The 21,801-nt window shown below is 39.2% G+C and overlaps 1 protein-coding gene across 4 annotated transcripts in view; it reads left to right on the top strand.

The window, feature by feature from the left end:
* Positions 1 to 21,801, top strand: part of PCSK5 (proprotein convertase subtilisin/kexin type 5) — a 303,081-nt gene that overhangs the window by 123,312 nt on the left and 157,968 nt on the right. For all 4 annotated transcript variants that reach the window (XM_074953227.1, XM_074953228.1, XM_074953229.1 and 1 more), the window contains exons 6-7: positions 5,661 to 5,749; positions 12,959 to 13,131. In XM_074953227.1, coding sequence (XP_074809328.1) covers positions 5,661 to 5,749; positions 12,959 to 13,131 — 262 coding nt within the window. The remainder of the gene's footprint in view (positions 1 to 5,660; positions 5,750 to 12,958; positions 13,132 to 21,801) is intronic.

Raw genomic sequence — 21,801 nt, 5'->3', positions numbered from 1 at the left:
ATGTCTGCCTCACTGCAGAAACAGAAATTTTGACAGGAAACATGGTGGGATTGTCCTCAGTGGCTAGCTAGACATGATTGGCAGCTCTGGATCTCTGGGCGGGGCTCTATTTATCTAATTTGGTCTATCTAAGTACTTTTATGGAATCCATCACCTTAGTATCTGAGCGCCTCTCAGACATTAAAAAATTTACCTTCCCAGCGCCCCCATGAGGAAGGAAAGTATTACTACCCCAGTTTTATAGATGGAAAACTGAAGCACAGACTTGCCCAAGATGGCACACTCTGGCAGAGCTGGGAATTGAATCCAAGTTGCCTGAGTCCCAGTTTCATACTTTCATCACAAGACCATCTTTGTATTTGGAGAGTTTCTGTGAACTTCTTGGCAGAAGGAGTGTGCTAGGTGGCTTTGCTGATTCCCTGTCTTCTGCTGCTTTGGGGCTTTTCTGCTCCATTTTACTTTTATTTGCTCTCCTGTGCACCTCACAGTGGATGAGAGCTAGGGCAGTCGAATGTGAACAGTTGAGAAGAATTAAATACAAAAACTCAAGGACCTTTGAGATATTTGCACTGGATTATACTTTGATCACCACTAGGGTTAGGTGAACTCTTAATAGCAAACTGTTTATATTGACAAGTTTCATTTCTTTCTCTTATTTCTAATTATTCATTAACAGGCTTTGATTTTGAAATATTTATTTGTTATTTGGAGTTATTAGCCAAATGGTTTATGTAACCATATTTCAGCCTGCAGTAGCAACTGTTCCCAAACTTTTCATTGTGCCTGTTGCTTTCACTATTCACACTGGTGATTAGCCATCTAATTCACATATTATTGTTTGGGCTTTCTGACTGGGTTACTTGCAAGCACATTAAAAGCTTTCAAAATGCCTGCACGCACAGTGTGTTGTTGTGAGTACTCATGCAAACATATAACAACATAGATATGACTCTTTCTGCCAGCATTCGTTTGTACAAAAGTTCAGTCATATGGAGGAAAAAAATAAAAAGTAGTTCAGATACTGTAGAAGCAAATGCGAGAAGGTTACTGTTGGGGTTTTTTTCTGGAACAAAATGGTTGGGAATATCTTTTTTTACAGTATTCACCCAACTCGATTCTGCACTCAGACTGCTGAATAAATCACTATAGTTTTGTTAGTTACCATTTCTAAACATCAACCTTTCCAACCTTAATGTTAATCTTGATGGCATGGCAAATTCTCTGGTTCAGTGGTGTGCAATTTTCTACACTATTTTATATAGATCAGTTGTATAGGGTCTGACCACAAACTAGTGAGGTAACTATCTCTCTGATCAAAGAAGGCCTCTTTAGAGTATGACTACACCTCTACACAGTGGTCCATTGTGTGAAGTGTTCTCAATAGTCAGCATATCTTTCAGAGTTTGACATGCTTCTGCCATTAGCTTTTATCTTTTAGGGGATATCACCCTTGTGCAGCGAAAAATGACTGTAGGCAACAAAAGGAAAAAATATGCAGGTCAAGCAGGACAGTTGGCAGGCTGAAAACAATACAGATGTTCGTATATTATTCAGCAAGACTTTCTTGCTCTGATGGCTCCTGGTTTCACAGAATGCATTTTCATTTTAACCTTGGTTACATCTCAAACTCAACAATGCTTTTGGAATGGGAGGAGGGAAGAGGCGGAGGAAAGTCATAATGTATACGGAAACAATAATGTATACTGCATCATTCTTCATCCCTTTTATCTTTGCTGATTCACAAGGATTTGCCAGCATGGAGCACACCTGTAGTCAGAGTTTTATAAAATCTGCTTTTAATTAGGGTAATTTTAAGTGGGCTAAATGAACCAGTTCAGAAAAGAAATAAAAACTTAACTGAACCTCAGCCCAAGCACTGAACCAGAAGTATTTGTGTGAAAGCAACATGTTGATAAAGCTAAGCAAAAATCTTTCCATGGGGAAAAGTATGTAATATTTTCTTGAGACTCTAAAAGGTGACTGTAGCAGATCAAGCACTCACTGGCACGGTGCCTCCTGCTGGTCGTCAGGGAATTAGCTGAATTCCAGCCCTTGTAGCGCCCTGTGCTAGCCACTGTCTCGCCTGCCTCAGGCCCCCGTGTCCCTCCCGGACCTCAGTGCCCTTTACCTTGGGGTTCTGCCCTGCAGCAGTACCCCCACACTCTGGGTCTCCCCTCCCAGGGGAACCCCCAACCTTCTAAGCCCATCTTGCCTCAGTGGCTACTGCCAGTCATCATCTAGTCCCCATTCTCTGGGGCAGACTGCAGTCTGTAATGGCCACTCATCACTGGCAAGGGGGTTGGACCTGCTGCCTTTGCCTATCCCTGGGCTGCACCTCTGCAGCCCTAGTACCTCCTTAGGCCTTTACCAAGGCCTCAGCCTGGGGAGTTGCCCGGCTGGAGTTCCCTAGCTCCTTTTGCCCTTCTCCAGCACTGCTCGGCTTCATGTACCCTTGCTCCTTCAGGCAGCTAGGTCCATCTCTCTCCAAAGCTAGAGAGAAACACTTTGCCTTCTGGCCCAGCAGCCCTTTTATAGGGCCCAGCCTGGCCCTGATTGGCTGCCTCCCAGCCTCTTCTTATTGGCTCTCAGCCCCAGTCCTCTCCAAGGGCTGTCTTTTAACCCTTTCAGGGCCGGAGCAGGGTGACTGCCCTGCTACAGTGACCTGTACTTATTCAATAAAAACAAAAGATCCCACTAACTGTTCTGATAAACTTCAATGAGAATCCAGAAAATCATTGATTTTAAACTTAGTTTTAAGCTTTTAGGATTATGCCGCTTCAAGACAAGAGAGGGCTTGATTGTCTTATAAATAGAAAGACTTCTGCAACTAGTGCCTGAGTTCTGAAAAGAAAAGGAGTACTTGTGGCACCTTAGAGACTAACCAATTTATTTGAGCATGAGCTTTCGTGAGCTACAGCTCACTTCATCGGATGCATACTGTGGAAACTGCAGAAGACATTATATACACAGAGACCATGAAACAATACCTCCTCCCACCCCACTCTCCTGCTGGTAATAGCTTATCTAAAGTGATCATCAAGTTGGGCCATTTCCAGCACAAATCCAGGTTTTCTCACCCTCCGCCCCCCCACACACAAACTCACTCTCCTGCTGGTAATAGCCCATCCAAAGTGACCACTCTCTTTACAACGTGCATGAAAATCAAGGTGGGCCATTTCCAGCACAAATACAGGTTTTCTCACCCACCCCCCCTTTTTCCCAAAAAAACCCACACAGACACAAACTCACTCTCCTGCTGGTAATAGTTCTAAAATGCTGCTTCTGGCCTACCTTCTTCACTTTAGTCTTGTAATTTGGGCTAGTTACGTATATGATTATCAGATTTGGATGATTACTAGGTCATCATAATAGATGCATACTGTGGGCCTAAACTCTCTACTGTTGAAGTCAATGGAAGTTTTGCCACTGAATTCAAAGAAAGCAGGATCAAGCTCTGTAAGAATAGTAATGCTGTGTGTGAGTAAGAAGAGGCATGCAAAAGAAAAAGCATTGTTATCCTCTCTTTGATATGTATTGCGTTCCTCATGGCACACCCAGGCTTTCTGAATTTGCCATGCCTTAAATTCAGTATAAACCTGGAGAAGCTCCCAATCCCAAGGCCCAATTCCTGTTCACATGGAGAAATGTAGCATGTGTAAGAGTGATGAATGCCCCTTCCCTTTTCTTATGAAGAAGCTTTATTGCAAGTTCTCTCTGTTAGGTGAAAAGACTCCAGAAGGCAGTAAGTCCAGCTTTAGTTAAGGTCTTCCCAAGTAAGTTTTGACATGTTTCTGGCTTGTCATTAATGACAGACAGACTTTCTCCACATAGAAAAGCAACAAAATGAATGAGGAAAGGAGCAAATTGATTCTTGCTTATCAGTTTTCCTTAGCAATCTGAGTTATATCCATCTTAGACACAATATATAGTGATAATTTTCAAAAAGAACTCAGCCAGGCACAGATACCTAGCATGAAAAATTTCAACCCAAGCATTTAAATTTGGCAGAGCATAAGCAATCAAAAATTGGGACTTATAATGGACAGTGTTAAGCAACTTTAACTTTAGGCAAAGGTGCCAATTCTGCCCAGAGCCGTCCCTTGGGTATGGCAAATCGGGGCAACTGCTTTGCGGGGGGGGGCTCGCAGGCTGGTGCTATTGGCCGACACGGTCGATCCCAGAAGAGAGGAATCCGCCACTTCCGCTCCAGGCTCCGCACCCTGCCTATAATAAATTGGGAGGGGGTTGGTTTGAAATATGACAGCTTCCTTCCTTTACCTGAATGCGGTTGAGCTTACACAATCTTTGAATGGGTTTTTCCACATTCCTGTTTCTAAAATAACAACAGCAAATAAAGCTCATTTTCTTATTTCTAGTTAGCATACCCGTCTTGTAGATTGGCAAAATATCATAACCAAGATTTTCTTCGTTCTTTCATTCTACAGCACTACATCATCTTGACATTAACACAAAGGACAAGTGCAAAACTTTTTTAGCCAAGCATCTCTTTAAAGTGCCATTTAAAAGCCTGGGAACTTGTTTCTGTACATTAGAAATATAAAAGGAGCCACGGAAATGAAGCACAGACCCTTGAAAGTTTCTCAAGGCACGTCTCTGTAGGATGTCAAGCATAGGTTTTTCTGGGCCTGCATCAACATCCTAGTGGGGGGGTGGGTAAATGTTTTGTGTAATGCAAACATTCAATAAAGGGGATGTTTGTTGTCATTTGGGGTATATGCGTTAATGTAGGTTTTAAGCTAGATGTCATTGTCTTCATTCAGTATATGTAGTTTGAAATTTTTCTGAGTTCATGCACAGTAGAAATTTGTGTTAAATTTCAAAGCAATCTTAATCAAATTTCAGGTACCTGTTTCACTATTTTAAGTTTGTGTAAATGGTGCAGGCATTCGTGCATTGTTGAGACAAAAAATTGTTTCAAGAATATGATGAGTCAAAAATACGGCTTGGGAAGTCTGAAAATGAAAAACAGGGAACTTTTTAAAAAAAACCCATACCTCTGCAAATCCTTGTGTGATTTACTCCAGGTTTGGGGGGCAAAAATCTACCCTGGGATGAGATATGTTATGAAATTTGAGGTAGTTTGGTTTTAGTGAAATTGAAAACCAGGCTTCTAAAGAGAAAAAGAGCTTCAACGTTAAGTTGGGGGGGGATACTATGATCAAATTTGGTGAGTTATAAACAGGTTAATAAAGAAGTGACTTTGTGAGAAGTATCTAATTCTGATATCTTGATCTATCATTAGAGTTAATCAGCATTTAGCTTATTACTGTGGTCTCATGAGTAAAGACGATACTTATCTCATACAAATATAGTTTATCAGTTGCTTGAGAAATTAAAGATGCCCTTTGACATTTCTTAGGGGTTATGATTATAATTTTATACATAATTCTTTGTCGTTGACCATCACTGTTTTTGTTTCCTAGTCTCATCTCTTTGTTAATCCTTTTCTATTTACGAAATATAATTTTATATCTAACATATGCACTACAGACTGGGGTCATGTAGTAATATCTCGCACAGACATCCAGATATGTTTTTTGCATCTGAGGATGAGCAAGATCAAAACCTTTAAACATTGACAATCTGCATTTTAGTGGGTAATGTTACTCGCTTTAAAAAAATCTCTGTTCTGCCTACAGGCATGGAACTCGTTGTGCTGGAGAAGTGGCAGCCATTGCAAACAACTCACACTGCACAGTAGGAATCGCCTTTAATGCCAAGATCGGAGGTTTGTAAAACAGTCTCACCGTTAACCCAAGTACAATTTGTACAAAGTGGCACACAGGAATCTTTTTGAACAAGAGGTAGAAATTTGTTTGCTTAACAACATTAGCTGTGTTGACAGGTAAATGCTTTGAAATGGATGTAGTTAAATATAGTTACTGAAGGGAAGCCTTTTGTAGTGATACTTCAGAACTGCTCTCTAGAACTCTTTAAATACGCATAGAAAGTTAAGAAGCAAGACTTGTAATTAAAATACAGAACAAGGACTCAGGAGATCTGTATTCTATTCCCAGCGCTCCCACAAACTTACTATGTGACTTCGGGCAAGTCACCTACTCTGTATGACTCAATTTCACAGCCTGTGTTATTGGGATAATAATTACCCTCCTCAGACGCCTGTTGTGAAGATTGGGTTTTTAGTGTTTGTAAAGCACTTTGAGATCCTCCGATGAAAGGACTATATTAAAATGTTTAAATCCTTCATTAAGAAATCTGGTTTGAGACTGCATAAAAACTTAAATTTGTGACTTTGGTGTACCATATCAGGCAGTGTGGTCTAAGGGCTAAAGCACTGGACTAGGGCTCTGGAGATTTGGTATCTATTCTCAGCTCTGCCATTGACCTGGTGTGGGACAAGTCACTTCACCTCCCTAAGCCTCAGTTTCCCTATCTGTAAAATGGGGATAATGATATTGATCTCCTTTGCTTTGAGATCTACTAATGAAAAATGCTATACAAGAGATGGGTATTATGATTATTACTTATTAAAAATGCATGAATCTGTCTATATCAAGAAATAATGTGCCACTCTTACATGTTAAAAATGTGCCATCATCTTCTCTTCTGTTTATTCCCCACAAAGGTCCAATATTAATAATTATTCATATTTTAAAGGGACGCTGAAAAAATAATCACCTGTGTTATTAATATGAATGTGTAAAAATGTTTTTTTAAGTATTAAGGAAAGGCAAGGACAACATTGTTGGCATCTACTGTGACCCAAGAAATGCATCTCTGCATCTATAGCAGGAAATGGAAAGTCCCCAGTGTTTTTGGTGAAAGACGTTGAGTGAGTTTCCAGCCAGCTCACCAGGCCACTCTTCCAAACAAAAGAGTCTGTCAGCCTACCTCTCCCTAATGACTTCTCTGGATGGGCTAGAATATGGTTATCCCCTACTGCCCAGCTTTTATTTCATTGTAGGGAAGGTGCAGGTCAGACTCTTAGTTCCTCACTGATCAGGAGTGGGCTTGTACTTCCAATTTCCAGGAGATTTCTCTTATTATAGCTTAGGAACAAGGGAAGGTCCTGGAGCCTCCCCCTTCCTCAGAGGAAGAATCATGATGCCTCCATGCAGAGAGATAAAGAAATGAATTTGTTTGAGTCTGGCTGGTTTGACTGATGAAATGTGAGAAATGGGTAAGGCAAGGGAAAAAGAGACTTGTCCCAAGGATATATTGGAGTTACGGTAGGTGGAGTGTGGAGGAAAAATTGTATAAGGGACACACAGGATTAACTATGTGTGAGGGGGAAGGGACAGTAGAAGCTGATGGTAGAGGTTACTCCAGAATAATGTGGGTTTTTTTTTAAATTTATTATTATGGTGGATGAACTGGGCTTGAGCCAGGTGTTTGGATGGTTGGTTGGTTTGAGAGATGGCCATTTCTGAGGTTGGCCTGGGGGCAGGTGGGTGGGTGGATGGAATTTAGTATATGTAAATACAAAGGATAACAAAATTAGGAAACCTGTGGGCTTCTAAAATCTTCCCCAGTAATATATAATACCGTAAACGATGTTACTGAAATTTTATATCTGAAGACATAACAGAAACGAATTGTATCAAATATTGTTCCTCGAGTAAAGGAAAAAAATGCCCTCACTGGATGTGTTCCCCCTCCATGGGTTGAAAGAGAGAGACCGAGTTCATATTCTCACCCTGATTAGAGGAAAGACCACTGCTGCATACCCCTAAGTGCACAAATTGTCAGGGTAACTGGACTTGACCAGCTGTGGTGAATGAAGTAACTCCTCAGCATACTGGCTCAAATTTTCAGACACATTTCAACGTGTGCACAGTGCTGTACTTTTCTGACATCAGTGTACAAATCAAGAATGCACGTGTGCATATGGACTCCAATCCAGCAAAACACTTGAGTACTTGCCTAACTTTAAGCATGCGTATTAGTGTGTTGTTTGATTGTGACCATAGTTACTGAGAAAGCACTTTCTTCCTTCCTAACCATGGCATGTGATCATAGTATGCCCTGAAGTATGAGATTTTATTACAGGTATTTATTCCATTCACTTGATCACACTGTAAGTCATTTCTATAGATTTTTAAACAGTGCCTGGTTAATTAAGCAAAAAGAAAAGGAGTACTTCTGGCACCTTAGAGACTAACAAATTGATTTGAGCATAAGCTTTCGTGAGCTACAGCTCACTTCATCGAATGCATGCAGTGGAAAATACAGTGGGGAGATTTATATACACAGAGAACATGAAACAATGGGTGTTACCATACACACTGTAACAAGAGTGATCAAGTAAGGTGAGCTATTACCAGCAGGAGCGGGGGGGGGAGAAAAACCTTTTGTAGTGATAATCAAGGTGGGCCATTTCCGGCAGTTGACAAGAACATGTGAGGAACAGTTGGGGGGGGGGGGGGAATAAATATGGGGAAATAGTTTTACTTTGTGTAATGATACATCCACTCCCAGTCTTTATTCAAGCCTAAGTTAACTGTATCCAGTTTGCAAATCAATTCCAATTCAGCAGTCTCTTGTTGGAGTCTGTTTTTGAAGTTTTTTTTTGTTGAAGAATTGCCACTTTTAGGTCTGTAATCGAGTGACCAAAGAGATTGAAGTGTTCTCCGACGGGTTTTTGAATGTTATAATTCTTGACGTCTGATTTGTGTCCATTTATTCTTTTACATAGAGACTGTCCAGTTTGGCCAATGTACATGGCAGAGGGGCATTGCTGGCACATGATGGCATATATCACATTGGTAGATGCGCAGGTGAACGAGCCTCTGATAGTGTGGCTGATGTGATTAGGCCCTATGATGGTGTCCCCTGAATAGATATGTGGACACAGTTGGCAACGGGCTTTGATGCAAGGATAGGTTCCTGGGTTAGTGGTTTTGTTGTGTGGTGTGTGGTTGCTGGTGAGTATTTGCTTCAGGTTAACTCTCCCCACTGTATTTTCCACTGCATGCATCCGATGAAGTGAGCTGTAGCTCACGAAAGCTTATGCTCAAATACATTTGTAAGTCTCTAAGATGCCACAAGTACTCCTTTTCTTTTTGCGGATTCAGACTAACGCGGCTGCTACTCTGAAACCTGGTTAATTAAGATATGTTAATTAAGATATGTTTCAGTTCTTGTAATATATTATGGAGACACGATCTATGAATCGGTTAGTGAACAGACCTACATGCAGGAATACCGCTTAAATACAAGTGAGCAATTTGCATTTGATGAAACCATAAGGTCATCACATCCCCTTTCTTTCTACTTCCCCTTCTTTCTCAGGAAAACACTGTATTTCAGACTCATTAACTGGTGATTCTCTGTCCTACAATAGAGGCCACCTGGGAATGCAGAAGTGTGAAATAGGCTCATCTCCATGAAAGACAGTAGGGAATACTAGAGAGGGAACAGAGAAAAGTTATTGCTGAAAGAAATAAAGGAAAATAAGAGCTTTGCTCTGAATAGCTGTTGGGAAAGGGGGAAAAAGACATTACTCACTATCTAATGAAATGACCAAGACACTGTAAAGCTGCAGACACCTCCTGCAGATACTGTAAGGCTTTCCTCTGCGTGGCAATGCTGGATTTTAAATGCATTATTTTTATTAAGCATCATGAATGTGTTTAGTGCTGCATGACAGTCCCAGTGGATTCAGCCATATTTGCTGAACCACAGCCTGTTTTAAACATAGTTTAAAACGGATTCAGGCTAACGGGATTTAAACATGGTTTACCTGTCCAGTGAACAGGGAGTGTAACCACATCAAAACTAAATATAATCACTTTGCTCTAGACTAGAAACCAAACTCATCCTTTGAGCAACTCCACTGGCAACTGAAGGAAGAGCTTCATCCAGCATATTTACAATGTGTTGGGGACTGTCATGAGTATGTTTCTTAAACATGGTTTGAAAAATGGTTATGTCCCATCTGCCCGAGTCAGACAAACTGTGCTATATTTGAAACCATATTAAACCGAACCAGTGTTCAGTTAACAGCTTAATTCCCAGTGTAAGCTTGGGTTTAAAGAGCCTCTTTTGGCCTACTGATGGAGAGCACTTTACACCTTCCTCAGAGGTGCACCTGCTTGCACTGGTATGAATTTGTCCAGAGAGCAGTATTCCTCACCTCAGCCAGAATGTGCTCTCAGGGCCCAGGAGGGGTAGAGAGGAAAGAAATGGAAGTGGAAGAAAATCCTTTCCATCAATATTTCATCAAATTCTTTCAGCAGAACAACTACGATTAATGATGTTTGTGATGGAAAGTCATTTGCAATATATCCACCAGTAATGCTCACCTTTTTCTAAGTGCTTTATCCTCTTCCTCTCTTTTCCATTCACGCCAGAAACACTGACCACAGAACAGAGCAGGGAACAATTTCCACAAAAGTCTGATTCTTCTCTCACAGCAGTGCAAATCAGGAGTAAATCTGCTGACATCAGTGGACCTGTGCTGACAGGAGACAGTGAGAGTGAGATTAGAATCTGGACCTTAATTCTGTTGCTGTTTGGGAGATAACTCTTGTGAAGAAATCATACAATGTGCCCCCGGTTCTTACTCCTCTCTGCTGTAGCTGAGCCTCCTTTAGCTGAGCCAAAGGAATGTGATTATTTGAATGTTTGCCAGTGGCTTTTTACAGCACTCATACATAGCAAGTTACCACCTACAGGGTTTTGGGCTCTCTTTGTTTGCTATAAAAAGGGGTGGCTATCTTGTTGTTTCAGAGTAGCAGCCGTGTTAGTCTTGTTGTTGTTATTTCTGCCTTATTGGAAGTTACAGAGCATCTGTGGGGATTTGGTGCTTAGTTATTTGGCTGGGCTTGAGTCCTGATGGGAAAACGGTTATACTAAATTATGACAGAACAGATGTAGATTGTCTTCAACTGACAAGGAATTTGTTCAGCTGTTTCTTTAAGCTTAAGTGAGGCACTGATTAAAAACAAATATTTGAAAGGAAAACGTGCTTTCACTTAATTTTCACATGCTTCTTCATGTTAGAAGTTTGAGCTGACTAAAATTCCACTTAGGTTTTGACATTTATGGCAAATATTTGGAAAAGTTTAAAGAATTCTGAAGATTTAGTGGACAGTCTGGAAACTAAGTCTGCTAATTGCCTTCTGGATGGTTATAATTGTGCTATCACCACATGAGAAAAACACTTTGTATGTTCTGTGAAGGAGCAAATTTAACAACTCATGCAATTGTTACAAAAATAAAGTAACTATTTAAAGTAGCCAATGATATGTCCATTGATAAAAGTTGCACTTGATGTCTGCTAACTGTTGGCAAAAAGAGAAGAGTGGACAGGCTGCTTCTGGATTTTACCACTGTGATATTTGTTAACATTAAACATGGTGTAAATTATTTCAGATGCCAGGGATAGAACTTGGTTTTACTATTCACTGTAGTGAATGTTACATTCATAAAGCATGTTGCATTGTTGTAGTAACTCAAATGAAATTCTCTCCCTCTGTTTTTTATCTTGCTTTGTTTAAATGTAGTATACCTTTTGTTGTTTTAGTTTGGAACCAGATATATTGATATGCTTGAAAGAATGAGAACACACCTTTTACCCCTCATTAACTTTTTAAGATTGCGGAGGAGGCGAAATAAAACCTGAGATTACCAAAGTTGTTTAAATTGCTTTTTTATAAAGTAAAAATCATAGTGAGATCACTGTTTGGACAAGTTCATTATCTCACAGAACCTGGGCAGTTTTTGTGTGAATTTAGAAATATGATCACTTCTCAATTTCCAGTCAATTAGAATGAGAAAAAATAGATCCTTTATCAACAAACCAATCTGTATACCTTGGAAGGTAAGGCCTTGGTAGACACTCAACTTAATTCAGTGCAAACTCATGAACAAATCTGTGTTCTTATAATTAAAATATATAAATTTGATTTATAAATAGCAATATTCCTGTTAAATGGGAAAAGACTTCAAATATGTTAATTATGGAAGTGAACATCAACATATACTATCTCATACAATTACATACTAATTATTATTTAAAAATGAAAATCTTTGATCAGATGTCTCATTGACTTGGAGGTTATCCTTTCATTGCTGCTACTTATTAAGGTGTGAGAAAGGTTTAAACTGACCTCAACTGGCTGCTCCCTCAAGATTAAATTATATTGAAATGTTATGGTTGACTTGAACAAGAATATTTATTTAAAATTCCAAAATATTCTCAGTTCACAACCTTCAGCCTTTCTCATCACACTGCTCCTAAAACACCATGCTGTCATGTAGATATCCACTTTACAAATACTGGCACACAAGTCTGTCAAATACTACTGTTTACCAAGGGTCGGATCTTGAGATCCCTTATTTATGCATAACTGCCATTGACATAAATGGGAGTTCCACATACACAACTGAATTTCAGAAGCAGGCCTTACGCAGTTTCCTACCTAGAGAGGGATGTTCGCAGTTTTGCAATTGAGATAGAATAATGTTATGCAAAGAATGCTATGGTTTGTCAGTAACTTTCTATAACACTTTTGCTAGTACCTAAGAACGTCCTCCCCAGCTTCTCCTTTTGCAGAATCCTGCAATGAAGACATAATCCTGTGCTTATCTATCAGCGTACATCCTGTGTTTTATGTCTATCAAATCAGAATTGCCATGTCTGAAATTGCACTGTGTCATAGAGAAGGAAAGGAAATTATAATTATTTTTAAATGAGAAATATAAATGCACGGAGGTTGAAATCATTTTTTTTTAAGTTTTCCCCAAAATTAAAGTTTTTCTTTAAAATTCAAACATTGTGTATTGGATGAAGGAATTTGAGCACAGATGTTTCCTAAAGCTTGAGAGAAATCGACTTTACAATTTGAGTGCCATAATCAATAAGAACTTAAGAAATGTAATCCGCAAAGAGTAGCTCTCTGTATTTTTCACGTAGTTTTTCAAACATGCTTCATTGGTCTAGTTCTCACATTCACTGCCTCTTGTTTTGAAGGAGTGAGGATGCTGGACGGTGATGTTACAGACATGGTGGAAGCAAAGTCTCTCAGTCTGAATCCACAACATATACACATCTACAGTGCCAGCTGGGGTCCTGATGATGATGGGAAGACTGTGGACGGACCTGCTTCTCTAGCACGTCAGGCCTTTGAGAATGGCATCAGAACGGTAGGTTTCCTTAAACACCAGGTCATGTCATGGGCGCATGTGCACAAGCAGGGAAATCTAAAGCTTTCAAGTCACATTGCTGATAAGAAGGAGCTTAGTTTTGCTTAAAGGGAAAATAGCACTTTTGCCTCTTTCCCCTGTTTAGAGTTAGATCAGTGGCTCTCAACCTTTCCAGATTACTGTCCCCTTTTCAGGAGTTTGATTTGTCTTGCTTACCGCCAAGTTTCACCTCACTTAAAACCTACTTGCTTACAAGATCAGATATCAAAATACAAAAGTGTCACAGCACACTATTACTGAAAAAGTCTTACTTTTTCATTTTTACCATATAATTATAAAACAAATCAATTAGAATTAATTAGAATATAAATATTGTACTTACATTTCAGTGTATAGTATATAGAGCAGTATAAACAAGTCATTTCTGTATGAAATTTTAGTTTGTACTGACTTTGCTAGGGCTTTTTATGTAGCACTGTTGTAAAACTAGGCAAATATCTAGATGAGTTGATGTACCCCCTGGAAGACCTCTACGTACCCCTGGTTGAGAACCACTAGATGAAAACTATTTTAAAATTGCACATTTGAAGGTCTGAGCACTGTTTTGAATGTAGTGATAGACTTTCTATCAAAAAGACGACAGCTCTAGGATTGTAAGAGGTGAGATCAGCACAAAATATTTCTTCAAAGTGATCAAGAGACCATTTGGCTGTTCATTCCAATGTTGAAATATAACAATACTGGAGACCAAATTCAGGAGGTGCAGCTAGTATTTAAGTCAATGAGAGCTGTAACCACTTATACTAGGACTGAATTTAGCAAAATATAATTAGCAGTAGCTTTGGAGTATTTGGAGCGTATGCATCAGTAAAAGACTGTATTTGCCTTGAAGAGCTCATGTTACTTTATAATATGCCACAGCAGTTGATCATAGCAAAAAAACAGGTGGAGTGGGTGAAGGAGGCGGATAGTAACAGTTATAAGAACATGTAAGAGCCTAGATTATCTGTATGCAGTACTAGAGGATTTCAAGTCATTCACAGTTTGTTTAATTCTAAGATGTAAAACACAACATAAAATTGATATCAATAATCCCTCCTGGTCATTTTCCTAGTATTGAGCACAAGATGGGGATCCCAGAATTCTTCAATTCTAATCCCAGCTATGCCTTGGGCAAGTGACTTAAATTTTGTGTTTCGGTTTACCTTTCTGTAAAATGGGGATATTTGCTTACCTGCCTGACAGGAGTGTTGTGATGATTTATTAGTTAATACTTATTAAGCTCTTTGCAGATGGAAAGCACTATATGCATACTGAATATTACTATTATTTAATATAAAGTAAACACCACTAACAAAACTAGTTTTAATTAACCCTGGGACCTGCTGCAATGTAACATGATTGATTTCTTTCCGCAACTGATACTTCCATTCAGTTCAGATCTGGCAGGCACATGTGGCAGCATATCATGCTTTTGCTTAATACAGTATGTGCTATATACGGTCCCGCTACGACAAACCTCTTAAGTACATACTTAACTTTAAGCATGGGAGTAGCTCCAGCGACTTCAGTGTCTTAATGTTAAGCACATGTTTAAATGTTTTGCTGGACCAGGGCCTTATCAAAGCACTTATCAAAGCTCCATCACATTCTACTACTATTTGACAATGATGGCAGTGAACAACAGCAGCAAAGCCTTTAAGGGAAGCTCGTGGAACTGCAGGAAGGGGAAGAAATAGCTGAATGAAATAAGAAATTGTGTATGTGTGTGAGCATCATTTCACTGAGATAATGCAGTCACAAAAAGGTTATTCCCACTCACATATTAGAAGAACACAGATATTCATTTGCTCTTTATAATTTCAAGGGCCTGATCTTCATCTGGTGTAAATCTGCAGTGACGTCAACAGACCACAGACTTTCATTATAGTACCAAATCATTTGATTTGTTTTACATAGATAACAGCACAAAAGATAAATTTAATTCTTCATTGTACAGTTATAAATGGATTATTTTTTCCATAAAGAGTCCAGGGGGAGTTTGTTCTTATTTCTTAGAACAATAAAAGCAATAATATTTGGAACAAGTTATATACCCTTTAATTTTTAATTTCTTTTATCCTTTTGAAGTGTTTGAAAAGGATTGACACAGGTCTCACTATTCTGAATTGTTGTCTGGGTCCCACTGTGAGAGCACGTACATTTATGTAAAAGAAGTATTTTTTTTTTTTTAATTTTAGAATTAGTCATTAAAATTTGAGATATTTTAACGTACCTTATCGCCAGACTAAAATCAGCAGATGTCTGAATGGAAGAAGCAGATCTGCTGAGTCAGAAGTTGCTGAAAGGGTGGGTGTGTGCTGTCTCTTTAAAACTGTAGCAGGAGGCAAGTCAGTATAGAATTATGGAATGCTCTCAGGCAGAAGCTCTATAGTGAATCAGTGAAAGAGAGATGCGGTTTTCCTTATTCATTCTAATATAGTTCCTTCTTTGGTCTTAGAATAAAGCTCCTCTTTCTGCTTTTTGCACTGAAATATGACAAGTGCTGTTTTTATATGGGGATTTTTCAGATCACAGGGTTTACACAAATTGCTGGTTAGGAACCATGCCAAATTCTCTGATTTATAAAAGCTGTTATAATAGTTGTACAAACGAAGGTACGCAGGCAACTCCCCACACAATTTTGCACACAGATCTTGGCCTTTCTTTTTAAAAATACTGGTCCTAAACAGTAACTACAGCAATACATTTAGCATCTTTGTTCCATGTTAAAGTAATAGACTGACAATGGGAAAGTTGGCAGGTTCATCTTGCAGATCCACGTAGTAGATCTGGACTTGATATTCTGCTTTAGTCCTACAAGACACATCTTCCATGGATGCTAACGCAAGCAGGAATATAGAAGCAAGATCCTTTAAGTGGGTCTGAGAGGAAAAATTGTGCACAGTATGTTTAATTAAGAAAATTACAGGTGCTGCTGAATAATGACTTTGATTAAAATGTAATTAAACTGAATGATCCCTCTTTATTGAACTAACCAAATAAAAGTGAAATCAGTATGTCTTTTCAAGAATCACCACCCCTTCTTCAGGCCACTGAGAGACTGATTTTTGAAAACATGTCCACATTATCTTTCAGTTGTATCATTCCAATTAAAAGATTCATGCAGGGTGTCTGAAATTTTTTGAAAAATCCACTGGGCTAATTAGGGTGACCAGATGTCCTGATTTTATAGGGACAGTCCCGATTTTTAGGTCTTTTTCTTATATAGGCTCCTATTACCCCCACCCCCGTCCGGATTTTTCACACTTGCTGTCTGTTTACCGTAGGGCTAAATCCTATACAAAATAACAAAAATAAATAATTATACATTTTTCAGTGGTTCATAGAAAAAGAACAACATGCCATAAATTGAAAAAGACATATGTGGTTTTTTTAAAATGACACAAAGTAATAGCAAAAGTTTAAAAAATGAAAATCTCAGACAGAAATTAAAGGTGCTGTACAGCTGCTATGCAAGATTAGGATAAAGAATGGAGAAGGGAAAATGTTGTAAACTAGTCTCAAGCACCATAATTTTACATCATCTTTAGGTTAGTTTGTGTAATTCTATGATACTTAAGTTCTTGAATCTGATGAGTACTTTTGCCCTTGGAGAGTTTGTTTTCAAATCCTATTCATTTCAAATGGCAAAGTTACCTTGGCATCATACTTTCAGATGGCAAGGGATTTTATTCTTGGAAATGTTATAGGTACCAGCATTGTATTAGCTAGTATGGAAAATGCATCCATTCAAAAGGTCTGTGTTTTAAACGCCAGTGTATAAGAAGTAGTAGATTTAATAACCTGAAAAACTATTCTATTATAATTGCACAATTCAGTTTTAGATGAAAAATCAAGTTTAGAGCAATATGTCCAAGAGTAACATTTTTGAAGAAAAGGGTATATCGGTATATGATATGTCAACACTATAAAATATACAGGCTTATTTATTGTAGTAAAACAAGGTTCTGGACAAGCCACGTAATAAAGTTTTCCTCTTCCTTGTATGGGAGGAAAAACCCAAATGTTTAAAAGATTCATAGATTTTAGGGACCGAAGGAACCATTAGATCATTTAGTCTGACCTCCTGTATACACAGGCCATTTGTTAAATCAGGTTAGAGATAGTTCTCTTATCTAGATTTGAACATTATGTTTTGTCCACACAAGCAAGCATATTTGTAATGTAGATATAAGAAAGAGTAAGTCCGTTGATAGGATTATGTAGTCATGACTTTAAATTATTCTGCTTTTATTTTTACATGTTCCTTGGCAAAGATACCATAACTATGTTTCTGGAGAGTTGTGGCTACTGTTGGCATTTTGTGTACCAAGGTTTCAAAGAGCCAGTTATCTGGGCTGTGACAATGAGCAGCCAGCTTCACTTGTTTTCCATTATTGATTTTGCATCACCTGTTCTGCATACACACGAGCTATGCTAAAGCTGTGGCAGAGCAGGTCATCCTTAATGTAATATAAAAGGGGAGAAAGACAGGCAGGGAAATCTAAATCAGGATCTTTGGCTTTTTGCCTGCATGTCAGAACAGTGGCCTTCATTTCATTCCCACTACACTGTTCTGTTAGTGAGCTGGATATAAGCCAAAATGTTTGATGGACATTAATGATCTGATGTCGTGCTGCTGAACCTCTTGTGAGAACTCGGCTTGGTGCCTCCCCTCCCATCATCACTGCCCCTTTTCATCTCTCTCGCTTCACCAACTTTGGCTGCAGAGTGTATATTCAAGTGTATTTTCGAAGCAGAAGGCTCTCCTACAGTCACTGAACAGACTCAAGTGCAAACATTTGGGAGAGGGAATTACATGTGGATTTATTTCTTTAAAAAAATAATACCAGGAGATTCCACCAGTTGGACTGTGATAAAAAGATGCCAATAAAGTTAAAGGTAGAGTGTTATTCGACCCATCCTAATATATGGAACAGAGCCTCGGACGTCCACAAGAAAAGAAATCAGCGTGCACTCCACCACCGAAATGAAGATGGTGAAGTGATTGAACACTCTGTGATAAGAAACAAAAGGAGGTTGTGAGGAGCCTAATGCAAGTTGTCCCAGATGAAAAGTTCAGGGAGGCTAGGCTACATTGGTGTGGACATGACCAGTGCAGACCTGAGAGTTATATTGGTAAGATGGTCCTTGCAATGGTTGTGGAAGGAAGAGGACCAGGGAGGAAGCAAAAGACTAGATGTCTGTGTACCTTAGAGAGACCAATTTGCCTAACAGCTAGGCATACAATTGTGAGTTTTGGAAGAAGGCTATAAAAGTCGCCAACCCCAAATAGGGAAGTGGCAAGAAAGAATAAGATGATTCCAGTGGTGGAGGGCAATGTATATAATGTGTAACTGTTTAGGCAGAGGGGTTGCTGCCTGTGCTGAAGCAAATAACAGACTGTTCTTAAATATATTTAAAAATGTTATTAACTTTGTCTGTCATCATAATTTGCATCGGTAAGAGGAACACGTAAGTGTTGTCTACACAAAACATTCACTTTGTTGCAGATTTGCACTGAAATGCAATAATAATATTTATACTTCTGTCGAGAGTTTCAGTTGGGTATCTCAAAAGCATGTCACAAAAATGGCTATTATCCCACTGTATGGATGAAGAAACTGAGGCACAGACAGGTTAAGGCCACATCTTTTGAAGAGTATACTCACTTTTGTGTATGCTTTTATATATATGTCTACAATTTGGGGTTTCCATGAGCACATACGTGTGTACATGCAAATCCAGAATTGTATGTCCGTGTATGATTGGTATGCAGGCAAGCTGGACATGTGCAAAAGTGTACGCTAACTTATGACAAGTTGGCCAAAAATGATTTTCCCAAGGTCACTCAGTGGGTTAGCCCCCCTACATTGGTCACTCGACTGAGCACAGAAATTTTCTTTTACAGGTACTGTATAGCCCCCATGGCTGTGATATAGGAGCAAATAACAATTTTTTTACTTCATGATTTTGAGTGAAAAATGTGGAGCTTCCGCTTTACAGTGAATTGTGTTGGTTGTTAACACAACAGAGATGATATCTCTTATTGCTCATTCTGAAGGACAGACTAATTGCACACAGTGTAGTGATGTTTACGTTTTAATGTCACAGCGATACTTCCTGATAACATGAGATGATATCATTGGCCTACATCATTTGTATAGGTTCATAGATTTTAAGGCAAGAAGGCATCATTGCATAGCATCGCATGGGGCCTGTGGATGATGGTATGGGCAGCTCTAGACTGACCACCACTGCACAGCATTACATGGATCTGGCATTGACTCCCATACCACACCACTCATCTCAGGTAAACGGAATAGATTGATCGTATTTACCCTTTCATGGTTGGGTGAGATTTTACAGGCCTCAACACATTTTTGTAGTTCTTTTCTGAACCCTTTCCAATTTGTCAATATCCTTTTTTTAAAGTTTGGACACCAGAAGAGGACACAGTATTTCAGTAATGGTCTCACTAATGCTGAATACTAAGGTAATACCACTTCCCTATTCCTGCTAGCTATTTCCCAGTTTACACATCCAGGAATCAGGTTTGCTCTCAGCCACTGAATTGCATGGGAGATCATGTTCAATTAGTTATTAACCATGACCCCCTAAGTCCCTTTCAGTGTCACTGATTTCCAGGATGCAGTTCTTGAAACAAATCTTTATTTCTAAATGTATGTGACTGTGTTAAAGCACACATATTAGGACACTGAATGGTTTTGGAAGAATATCTTGTGCTGGATGTGCTCTAGTCCTTTCCAAATTAATGCTGCCCCGCAAACTCAGATTGGGTGACAACCTCCATATATGTCATGAAACTAGAATTTTTTTTTCAGTCTATGCTTTGCATGAAGTTGGCAATTCCAAATGCTCTGCTAAAACACTCTAGATTACAAATACTGTCTTCCAATCAGTAAAGTAGCAAAGTTTAGTTTTCATAATGCCTAGATGTACTGTGATACTATGCATTCTGTTTTCTTTTGGAAATAAATAGAAGATTCCTTTATAGCAGTACTATTTGTTATATGCAGTTTTTCCACAGATGATCAGTATGAAGTGCAAAAAGAAAGTTTACAGAAAATAAAATAATGTAACAAATGTTCCTACATTAGATTCAATGTGATATACACATCCAAAAGGCAGAAAAACTTGGAAAGAAAGTTACAGGAAAACATACCTCAAAATGTCCACAGTTTCCATACAATGTCACAAAGGGTATTGGAAACAGACTATATTAATTACCTCATCCCATCCCTCACACATTTGTGGAAACTGTTCTAACAAGCCAGAGGAGTGATATGGCCTAAGGGCCAGCTTTTCAAAAGGGGCCTCTTATTTTGGGTGCCCAACTTGAAATAGACTAACATAAAATACATCCGGTCTCTGACTTAGGATAAGTCTTAAATTGGGAAGCCAAAATTAACAAGCCACTTTGGAAAAAAATTGGGCCTTTCCATATGTTTAAAATGTACTCATTTCAGTGAGGATGCATTTACACAATACAAGAATCTGGTTAATTAAGTCTCTCATCCCCCTTCTCCGCAGAACTGTAGGGACCTGGACACAGCAGAGTCTGTGCTTTTCTACTGTCTGTGAGGAGAGCAGGATTTCATGAAGCCAGTTCGTACTCAAGGGTTTGCTGCACCCCAGAGTGAGGTTAGGGTAAGGAAGGTGAAGCCAATAGATCTGACACTAAGACAGATCACATCCTTTCTCCCCAACCACACCCATGTGGTGGGGACAGTCCATACACAGGGGCTACTGCAGTCCTAAGTCTATAAAGGCAGCCATGGAGCAGCATTTCTGTTGCTTGTGTCTGGGAAGAGGATTCCTTCCCCCAATCCCTGTGAAAATCTCTGTACCTACCTTGTGTACTTTTCTTAGAAATGTGGATTTATTTTTCATTCACTTATGGAACTGGGGCTACAGAAGTCCCCGCTGAACAGTGTCACTGCTGAGCAGGTTGGCAGCTGCAGAATCTGCACCCTAATGTGTGGCCATGGAGCTGTGCTCTCCACTACTTGTGAATACCTGGTGGGAATAGGAGGTTAGGTATCACCACTAGGTCTATACTTACATGGATCTGTTGGCCACAAATCCCTGTCTAGGGGGTTTCAACAGGTAACTGCAAAAGGACAGTAAGAGCTGATTGAATCCTCGCTGTAGGTTAGGGAGGTGAATTCCATCTCTCACCCAAACCCTGCATAGCTCTCGCACAATGCCTCTTTACTTGGGCTTTGTGTGATGAGAGAACTTTACCTATTATTAACCAGAAAGTGTCTCATCCTAAATCTACTCTTGGTTTAACAATATTTTGGAAAACCTGGAATTTTTGGTTTGTTTATTTTTGTTGGACAATACTGCTGTATGCAAGGTGGTATTTCTTCATGGTAATAATGAATCATAATGAATAGGTAACATGAACAGATAGGCAGAATCTATGATGCATGCGGCAGCCCTGTAACTGGCTTTATTTTGTTTTGTTTAGGAAAAGTAGAAATTCATTCCAGCATTCCACAGGTTCAGATTTCAGGTTTCAGCCAACCCCTTTTATTTTTTTTTGGTTGCACTTTAAGCACTAATTATAGCTCTGTTGGGGAATAGCTTGAAGCTATTGAA

Source organism: Natator depressus, chromosome 5, assembly GCF_965152275.1.
Source record: "Natator depressus isolate rNatDep1 chromosome 5, rNatDep2.hap1, whole genome shotgun sequence".
Lineage (NCBI taxonomy): Eukaryota > Metazoa > Chordata > Testudines > Cheloniidae > Natator > Natator depressus.
The sequence above is the reverse complement of the archived record's forward strand: the minus strand, read 5'-3'. Positions and strand labels throughout refer to the sequence as shown.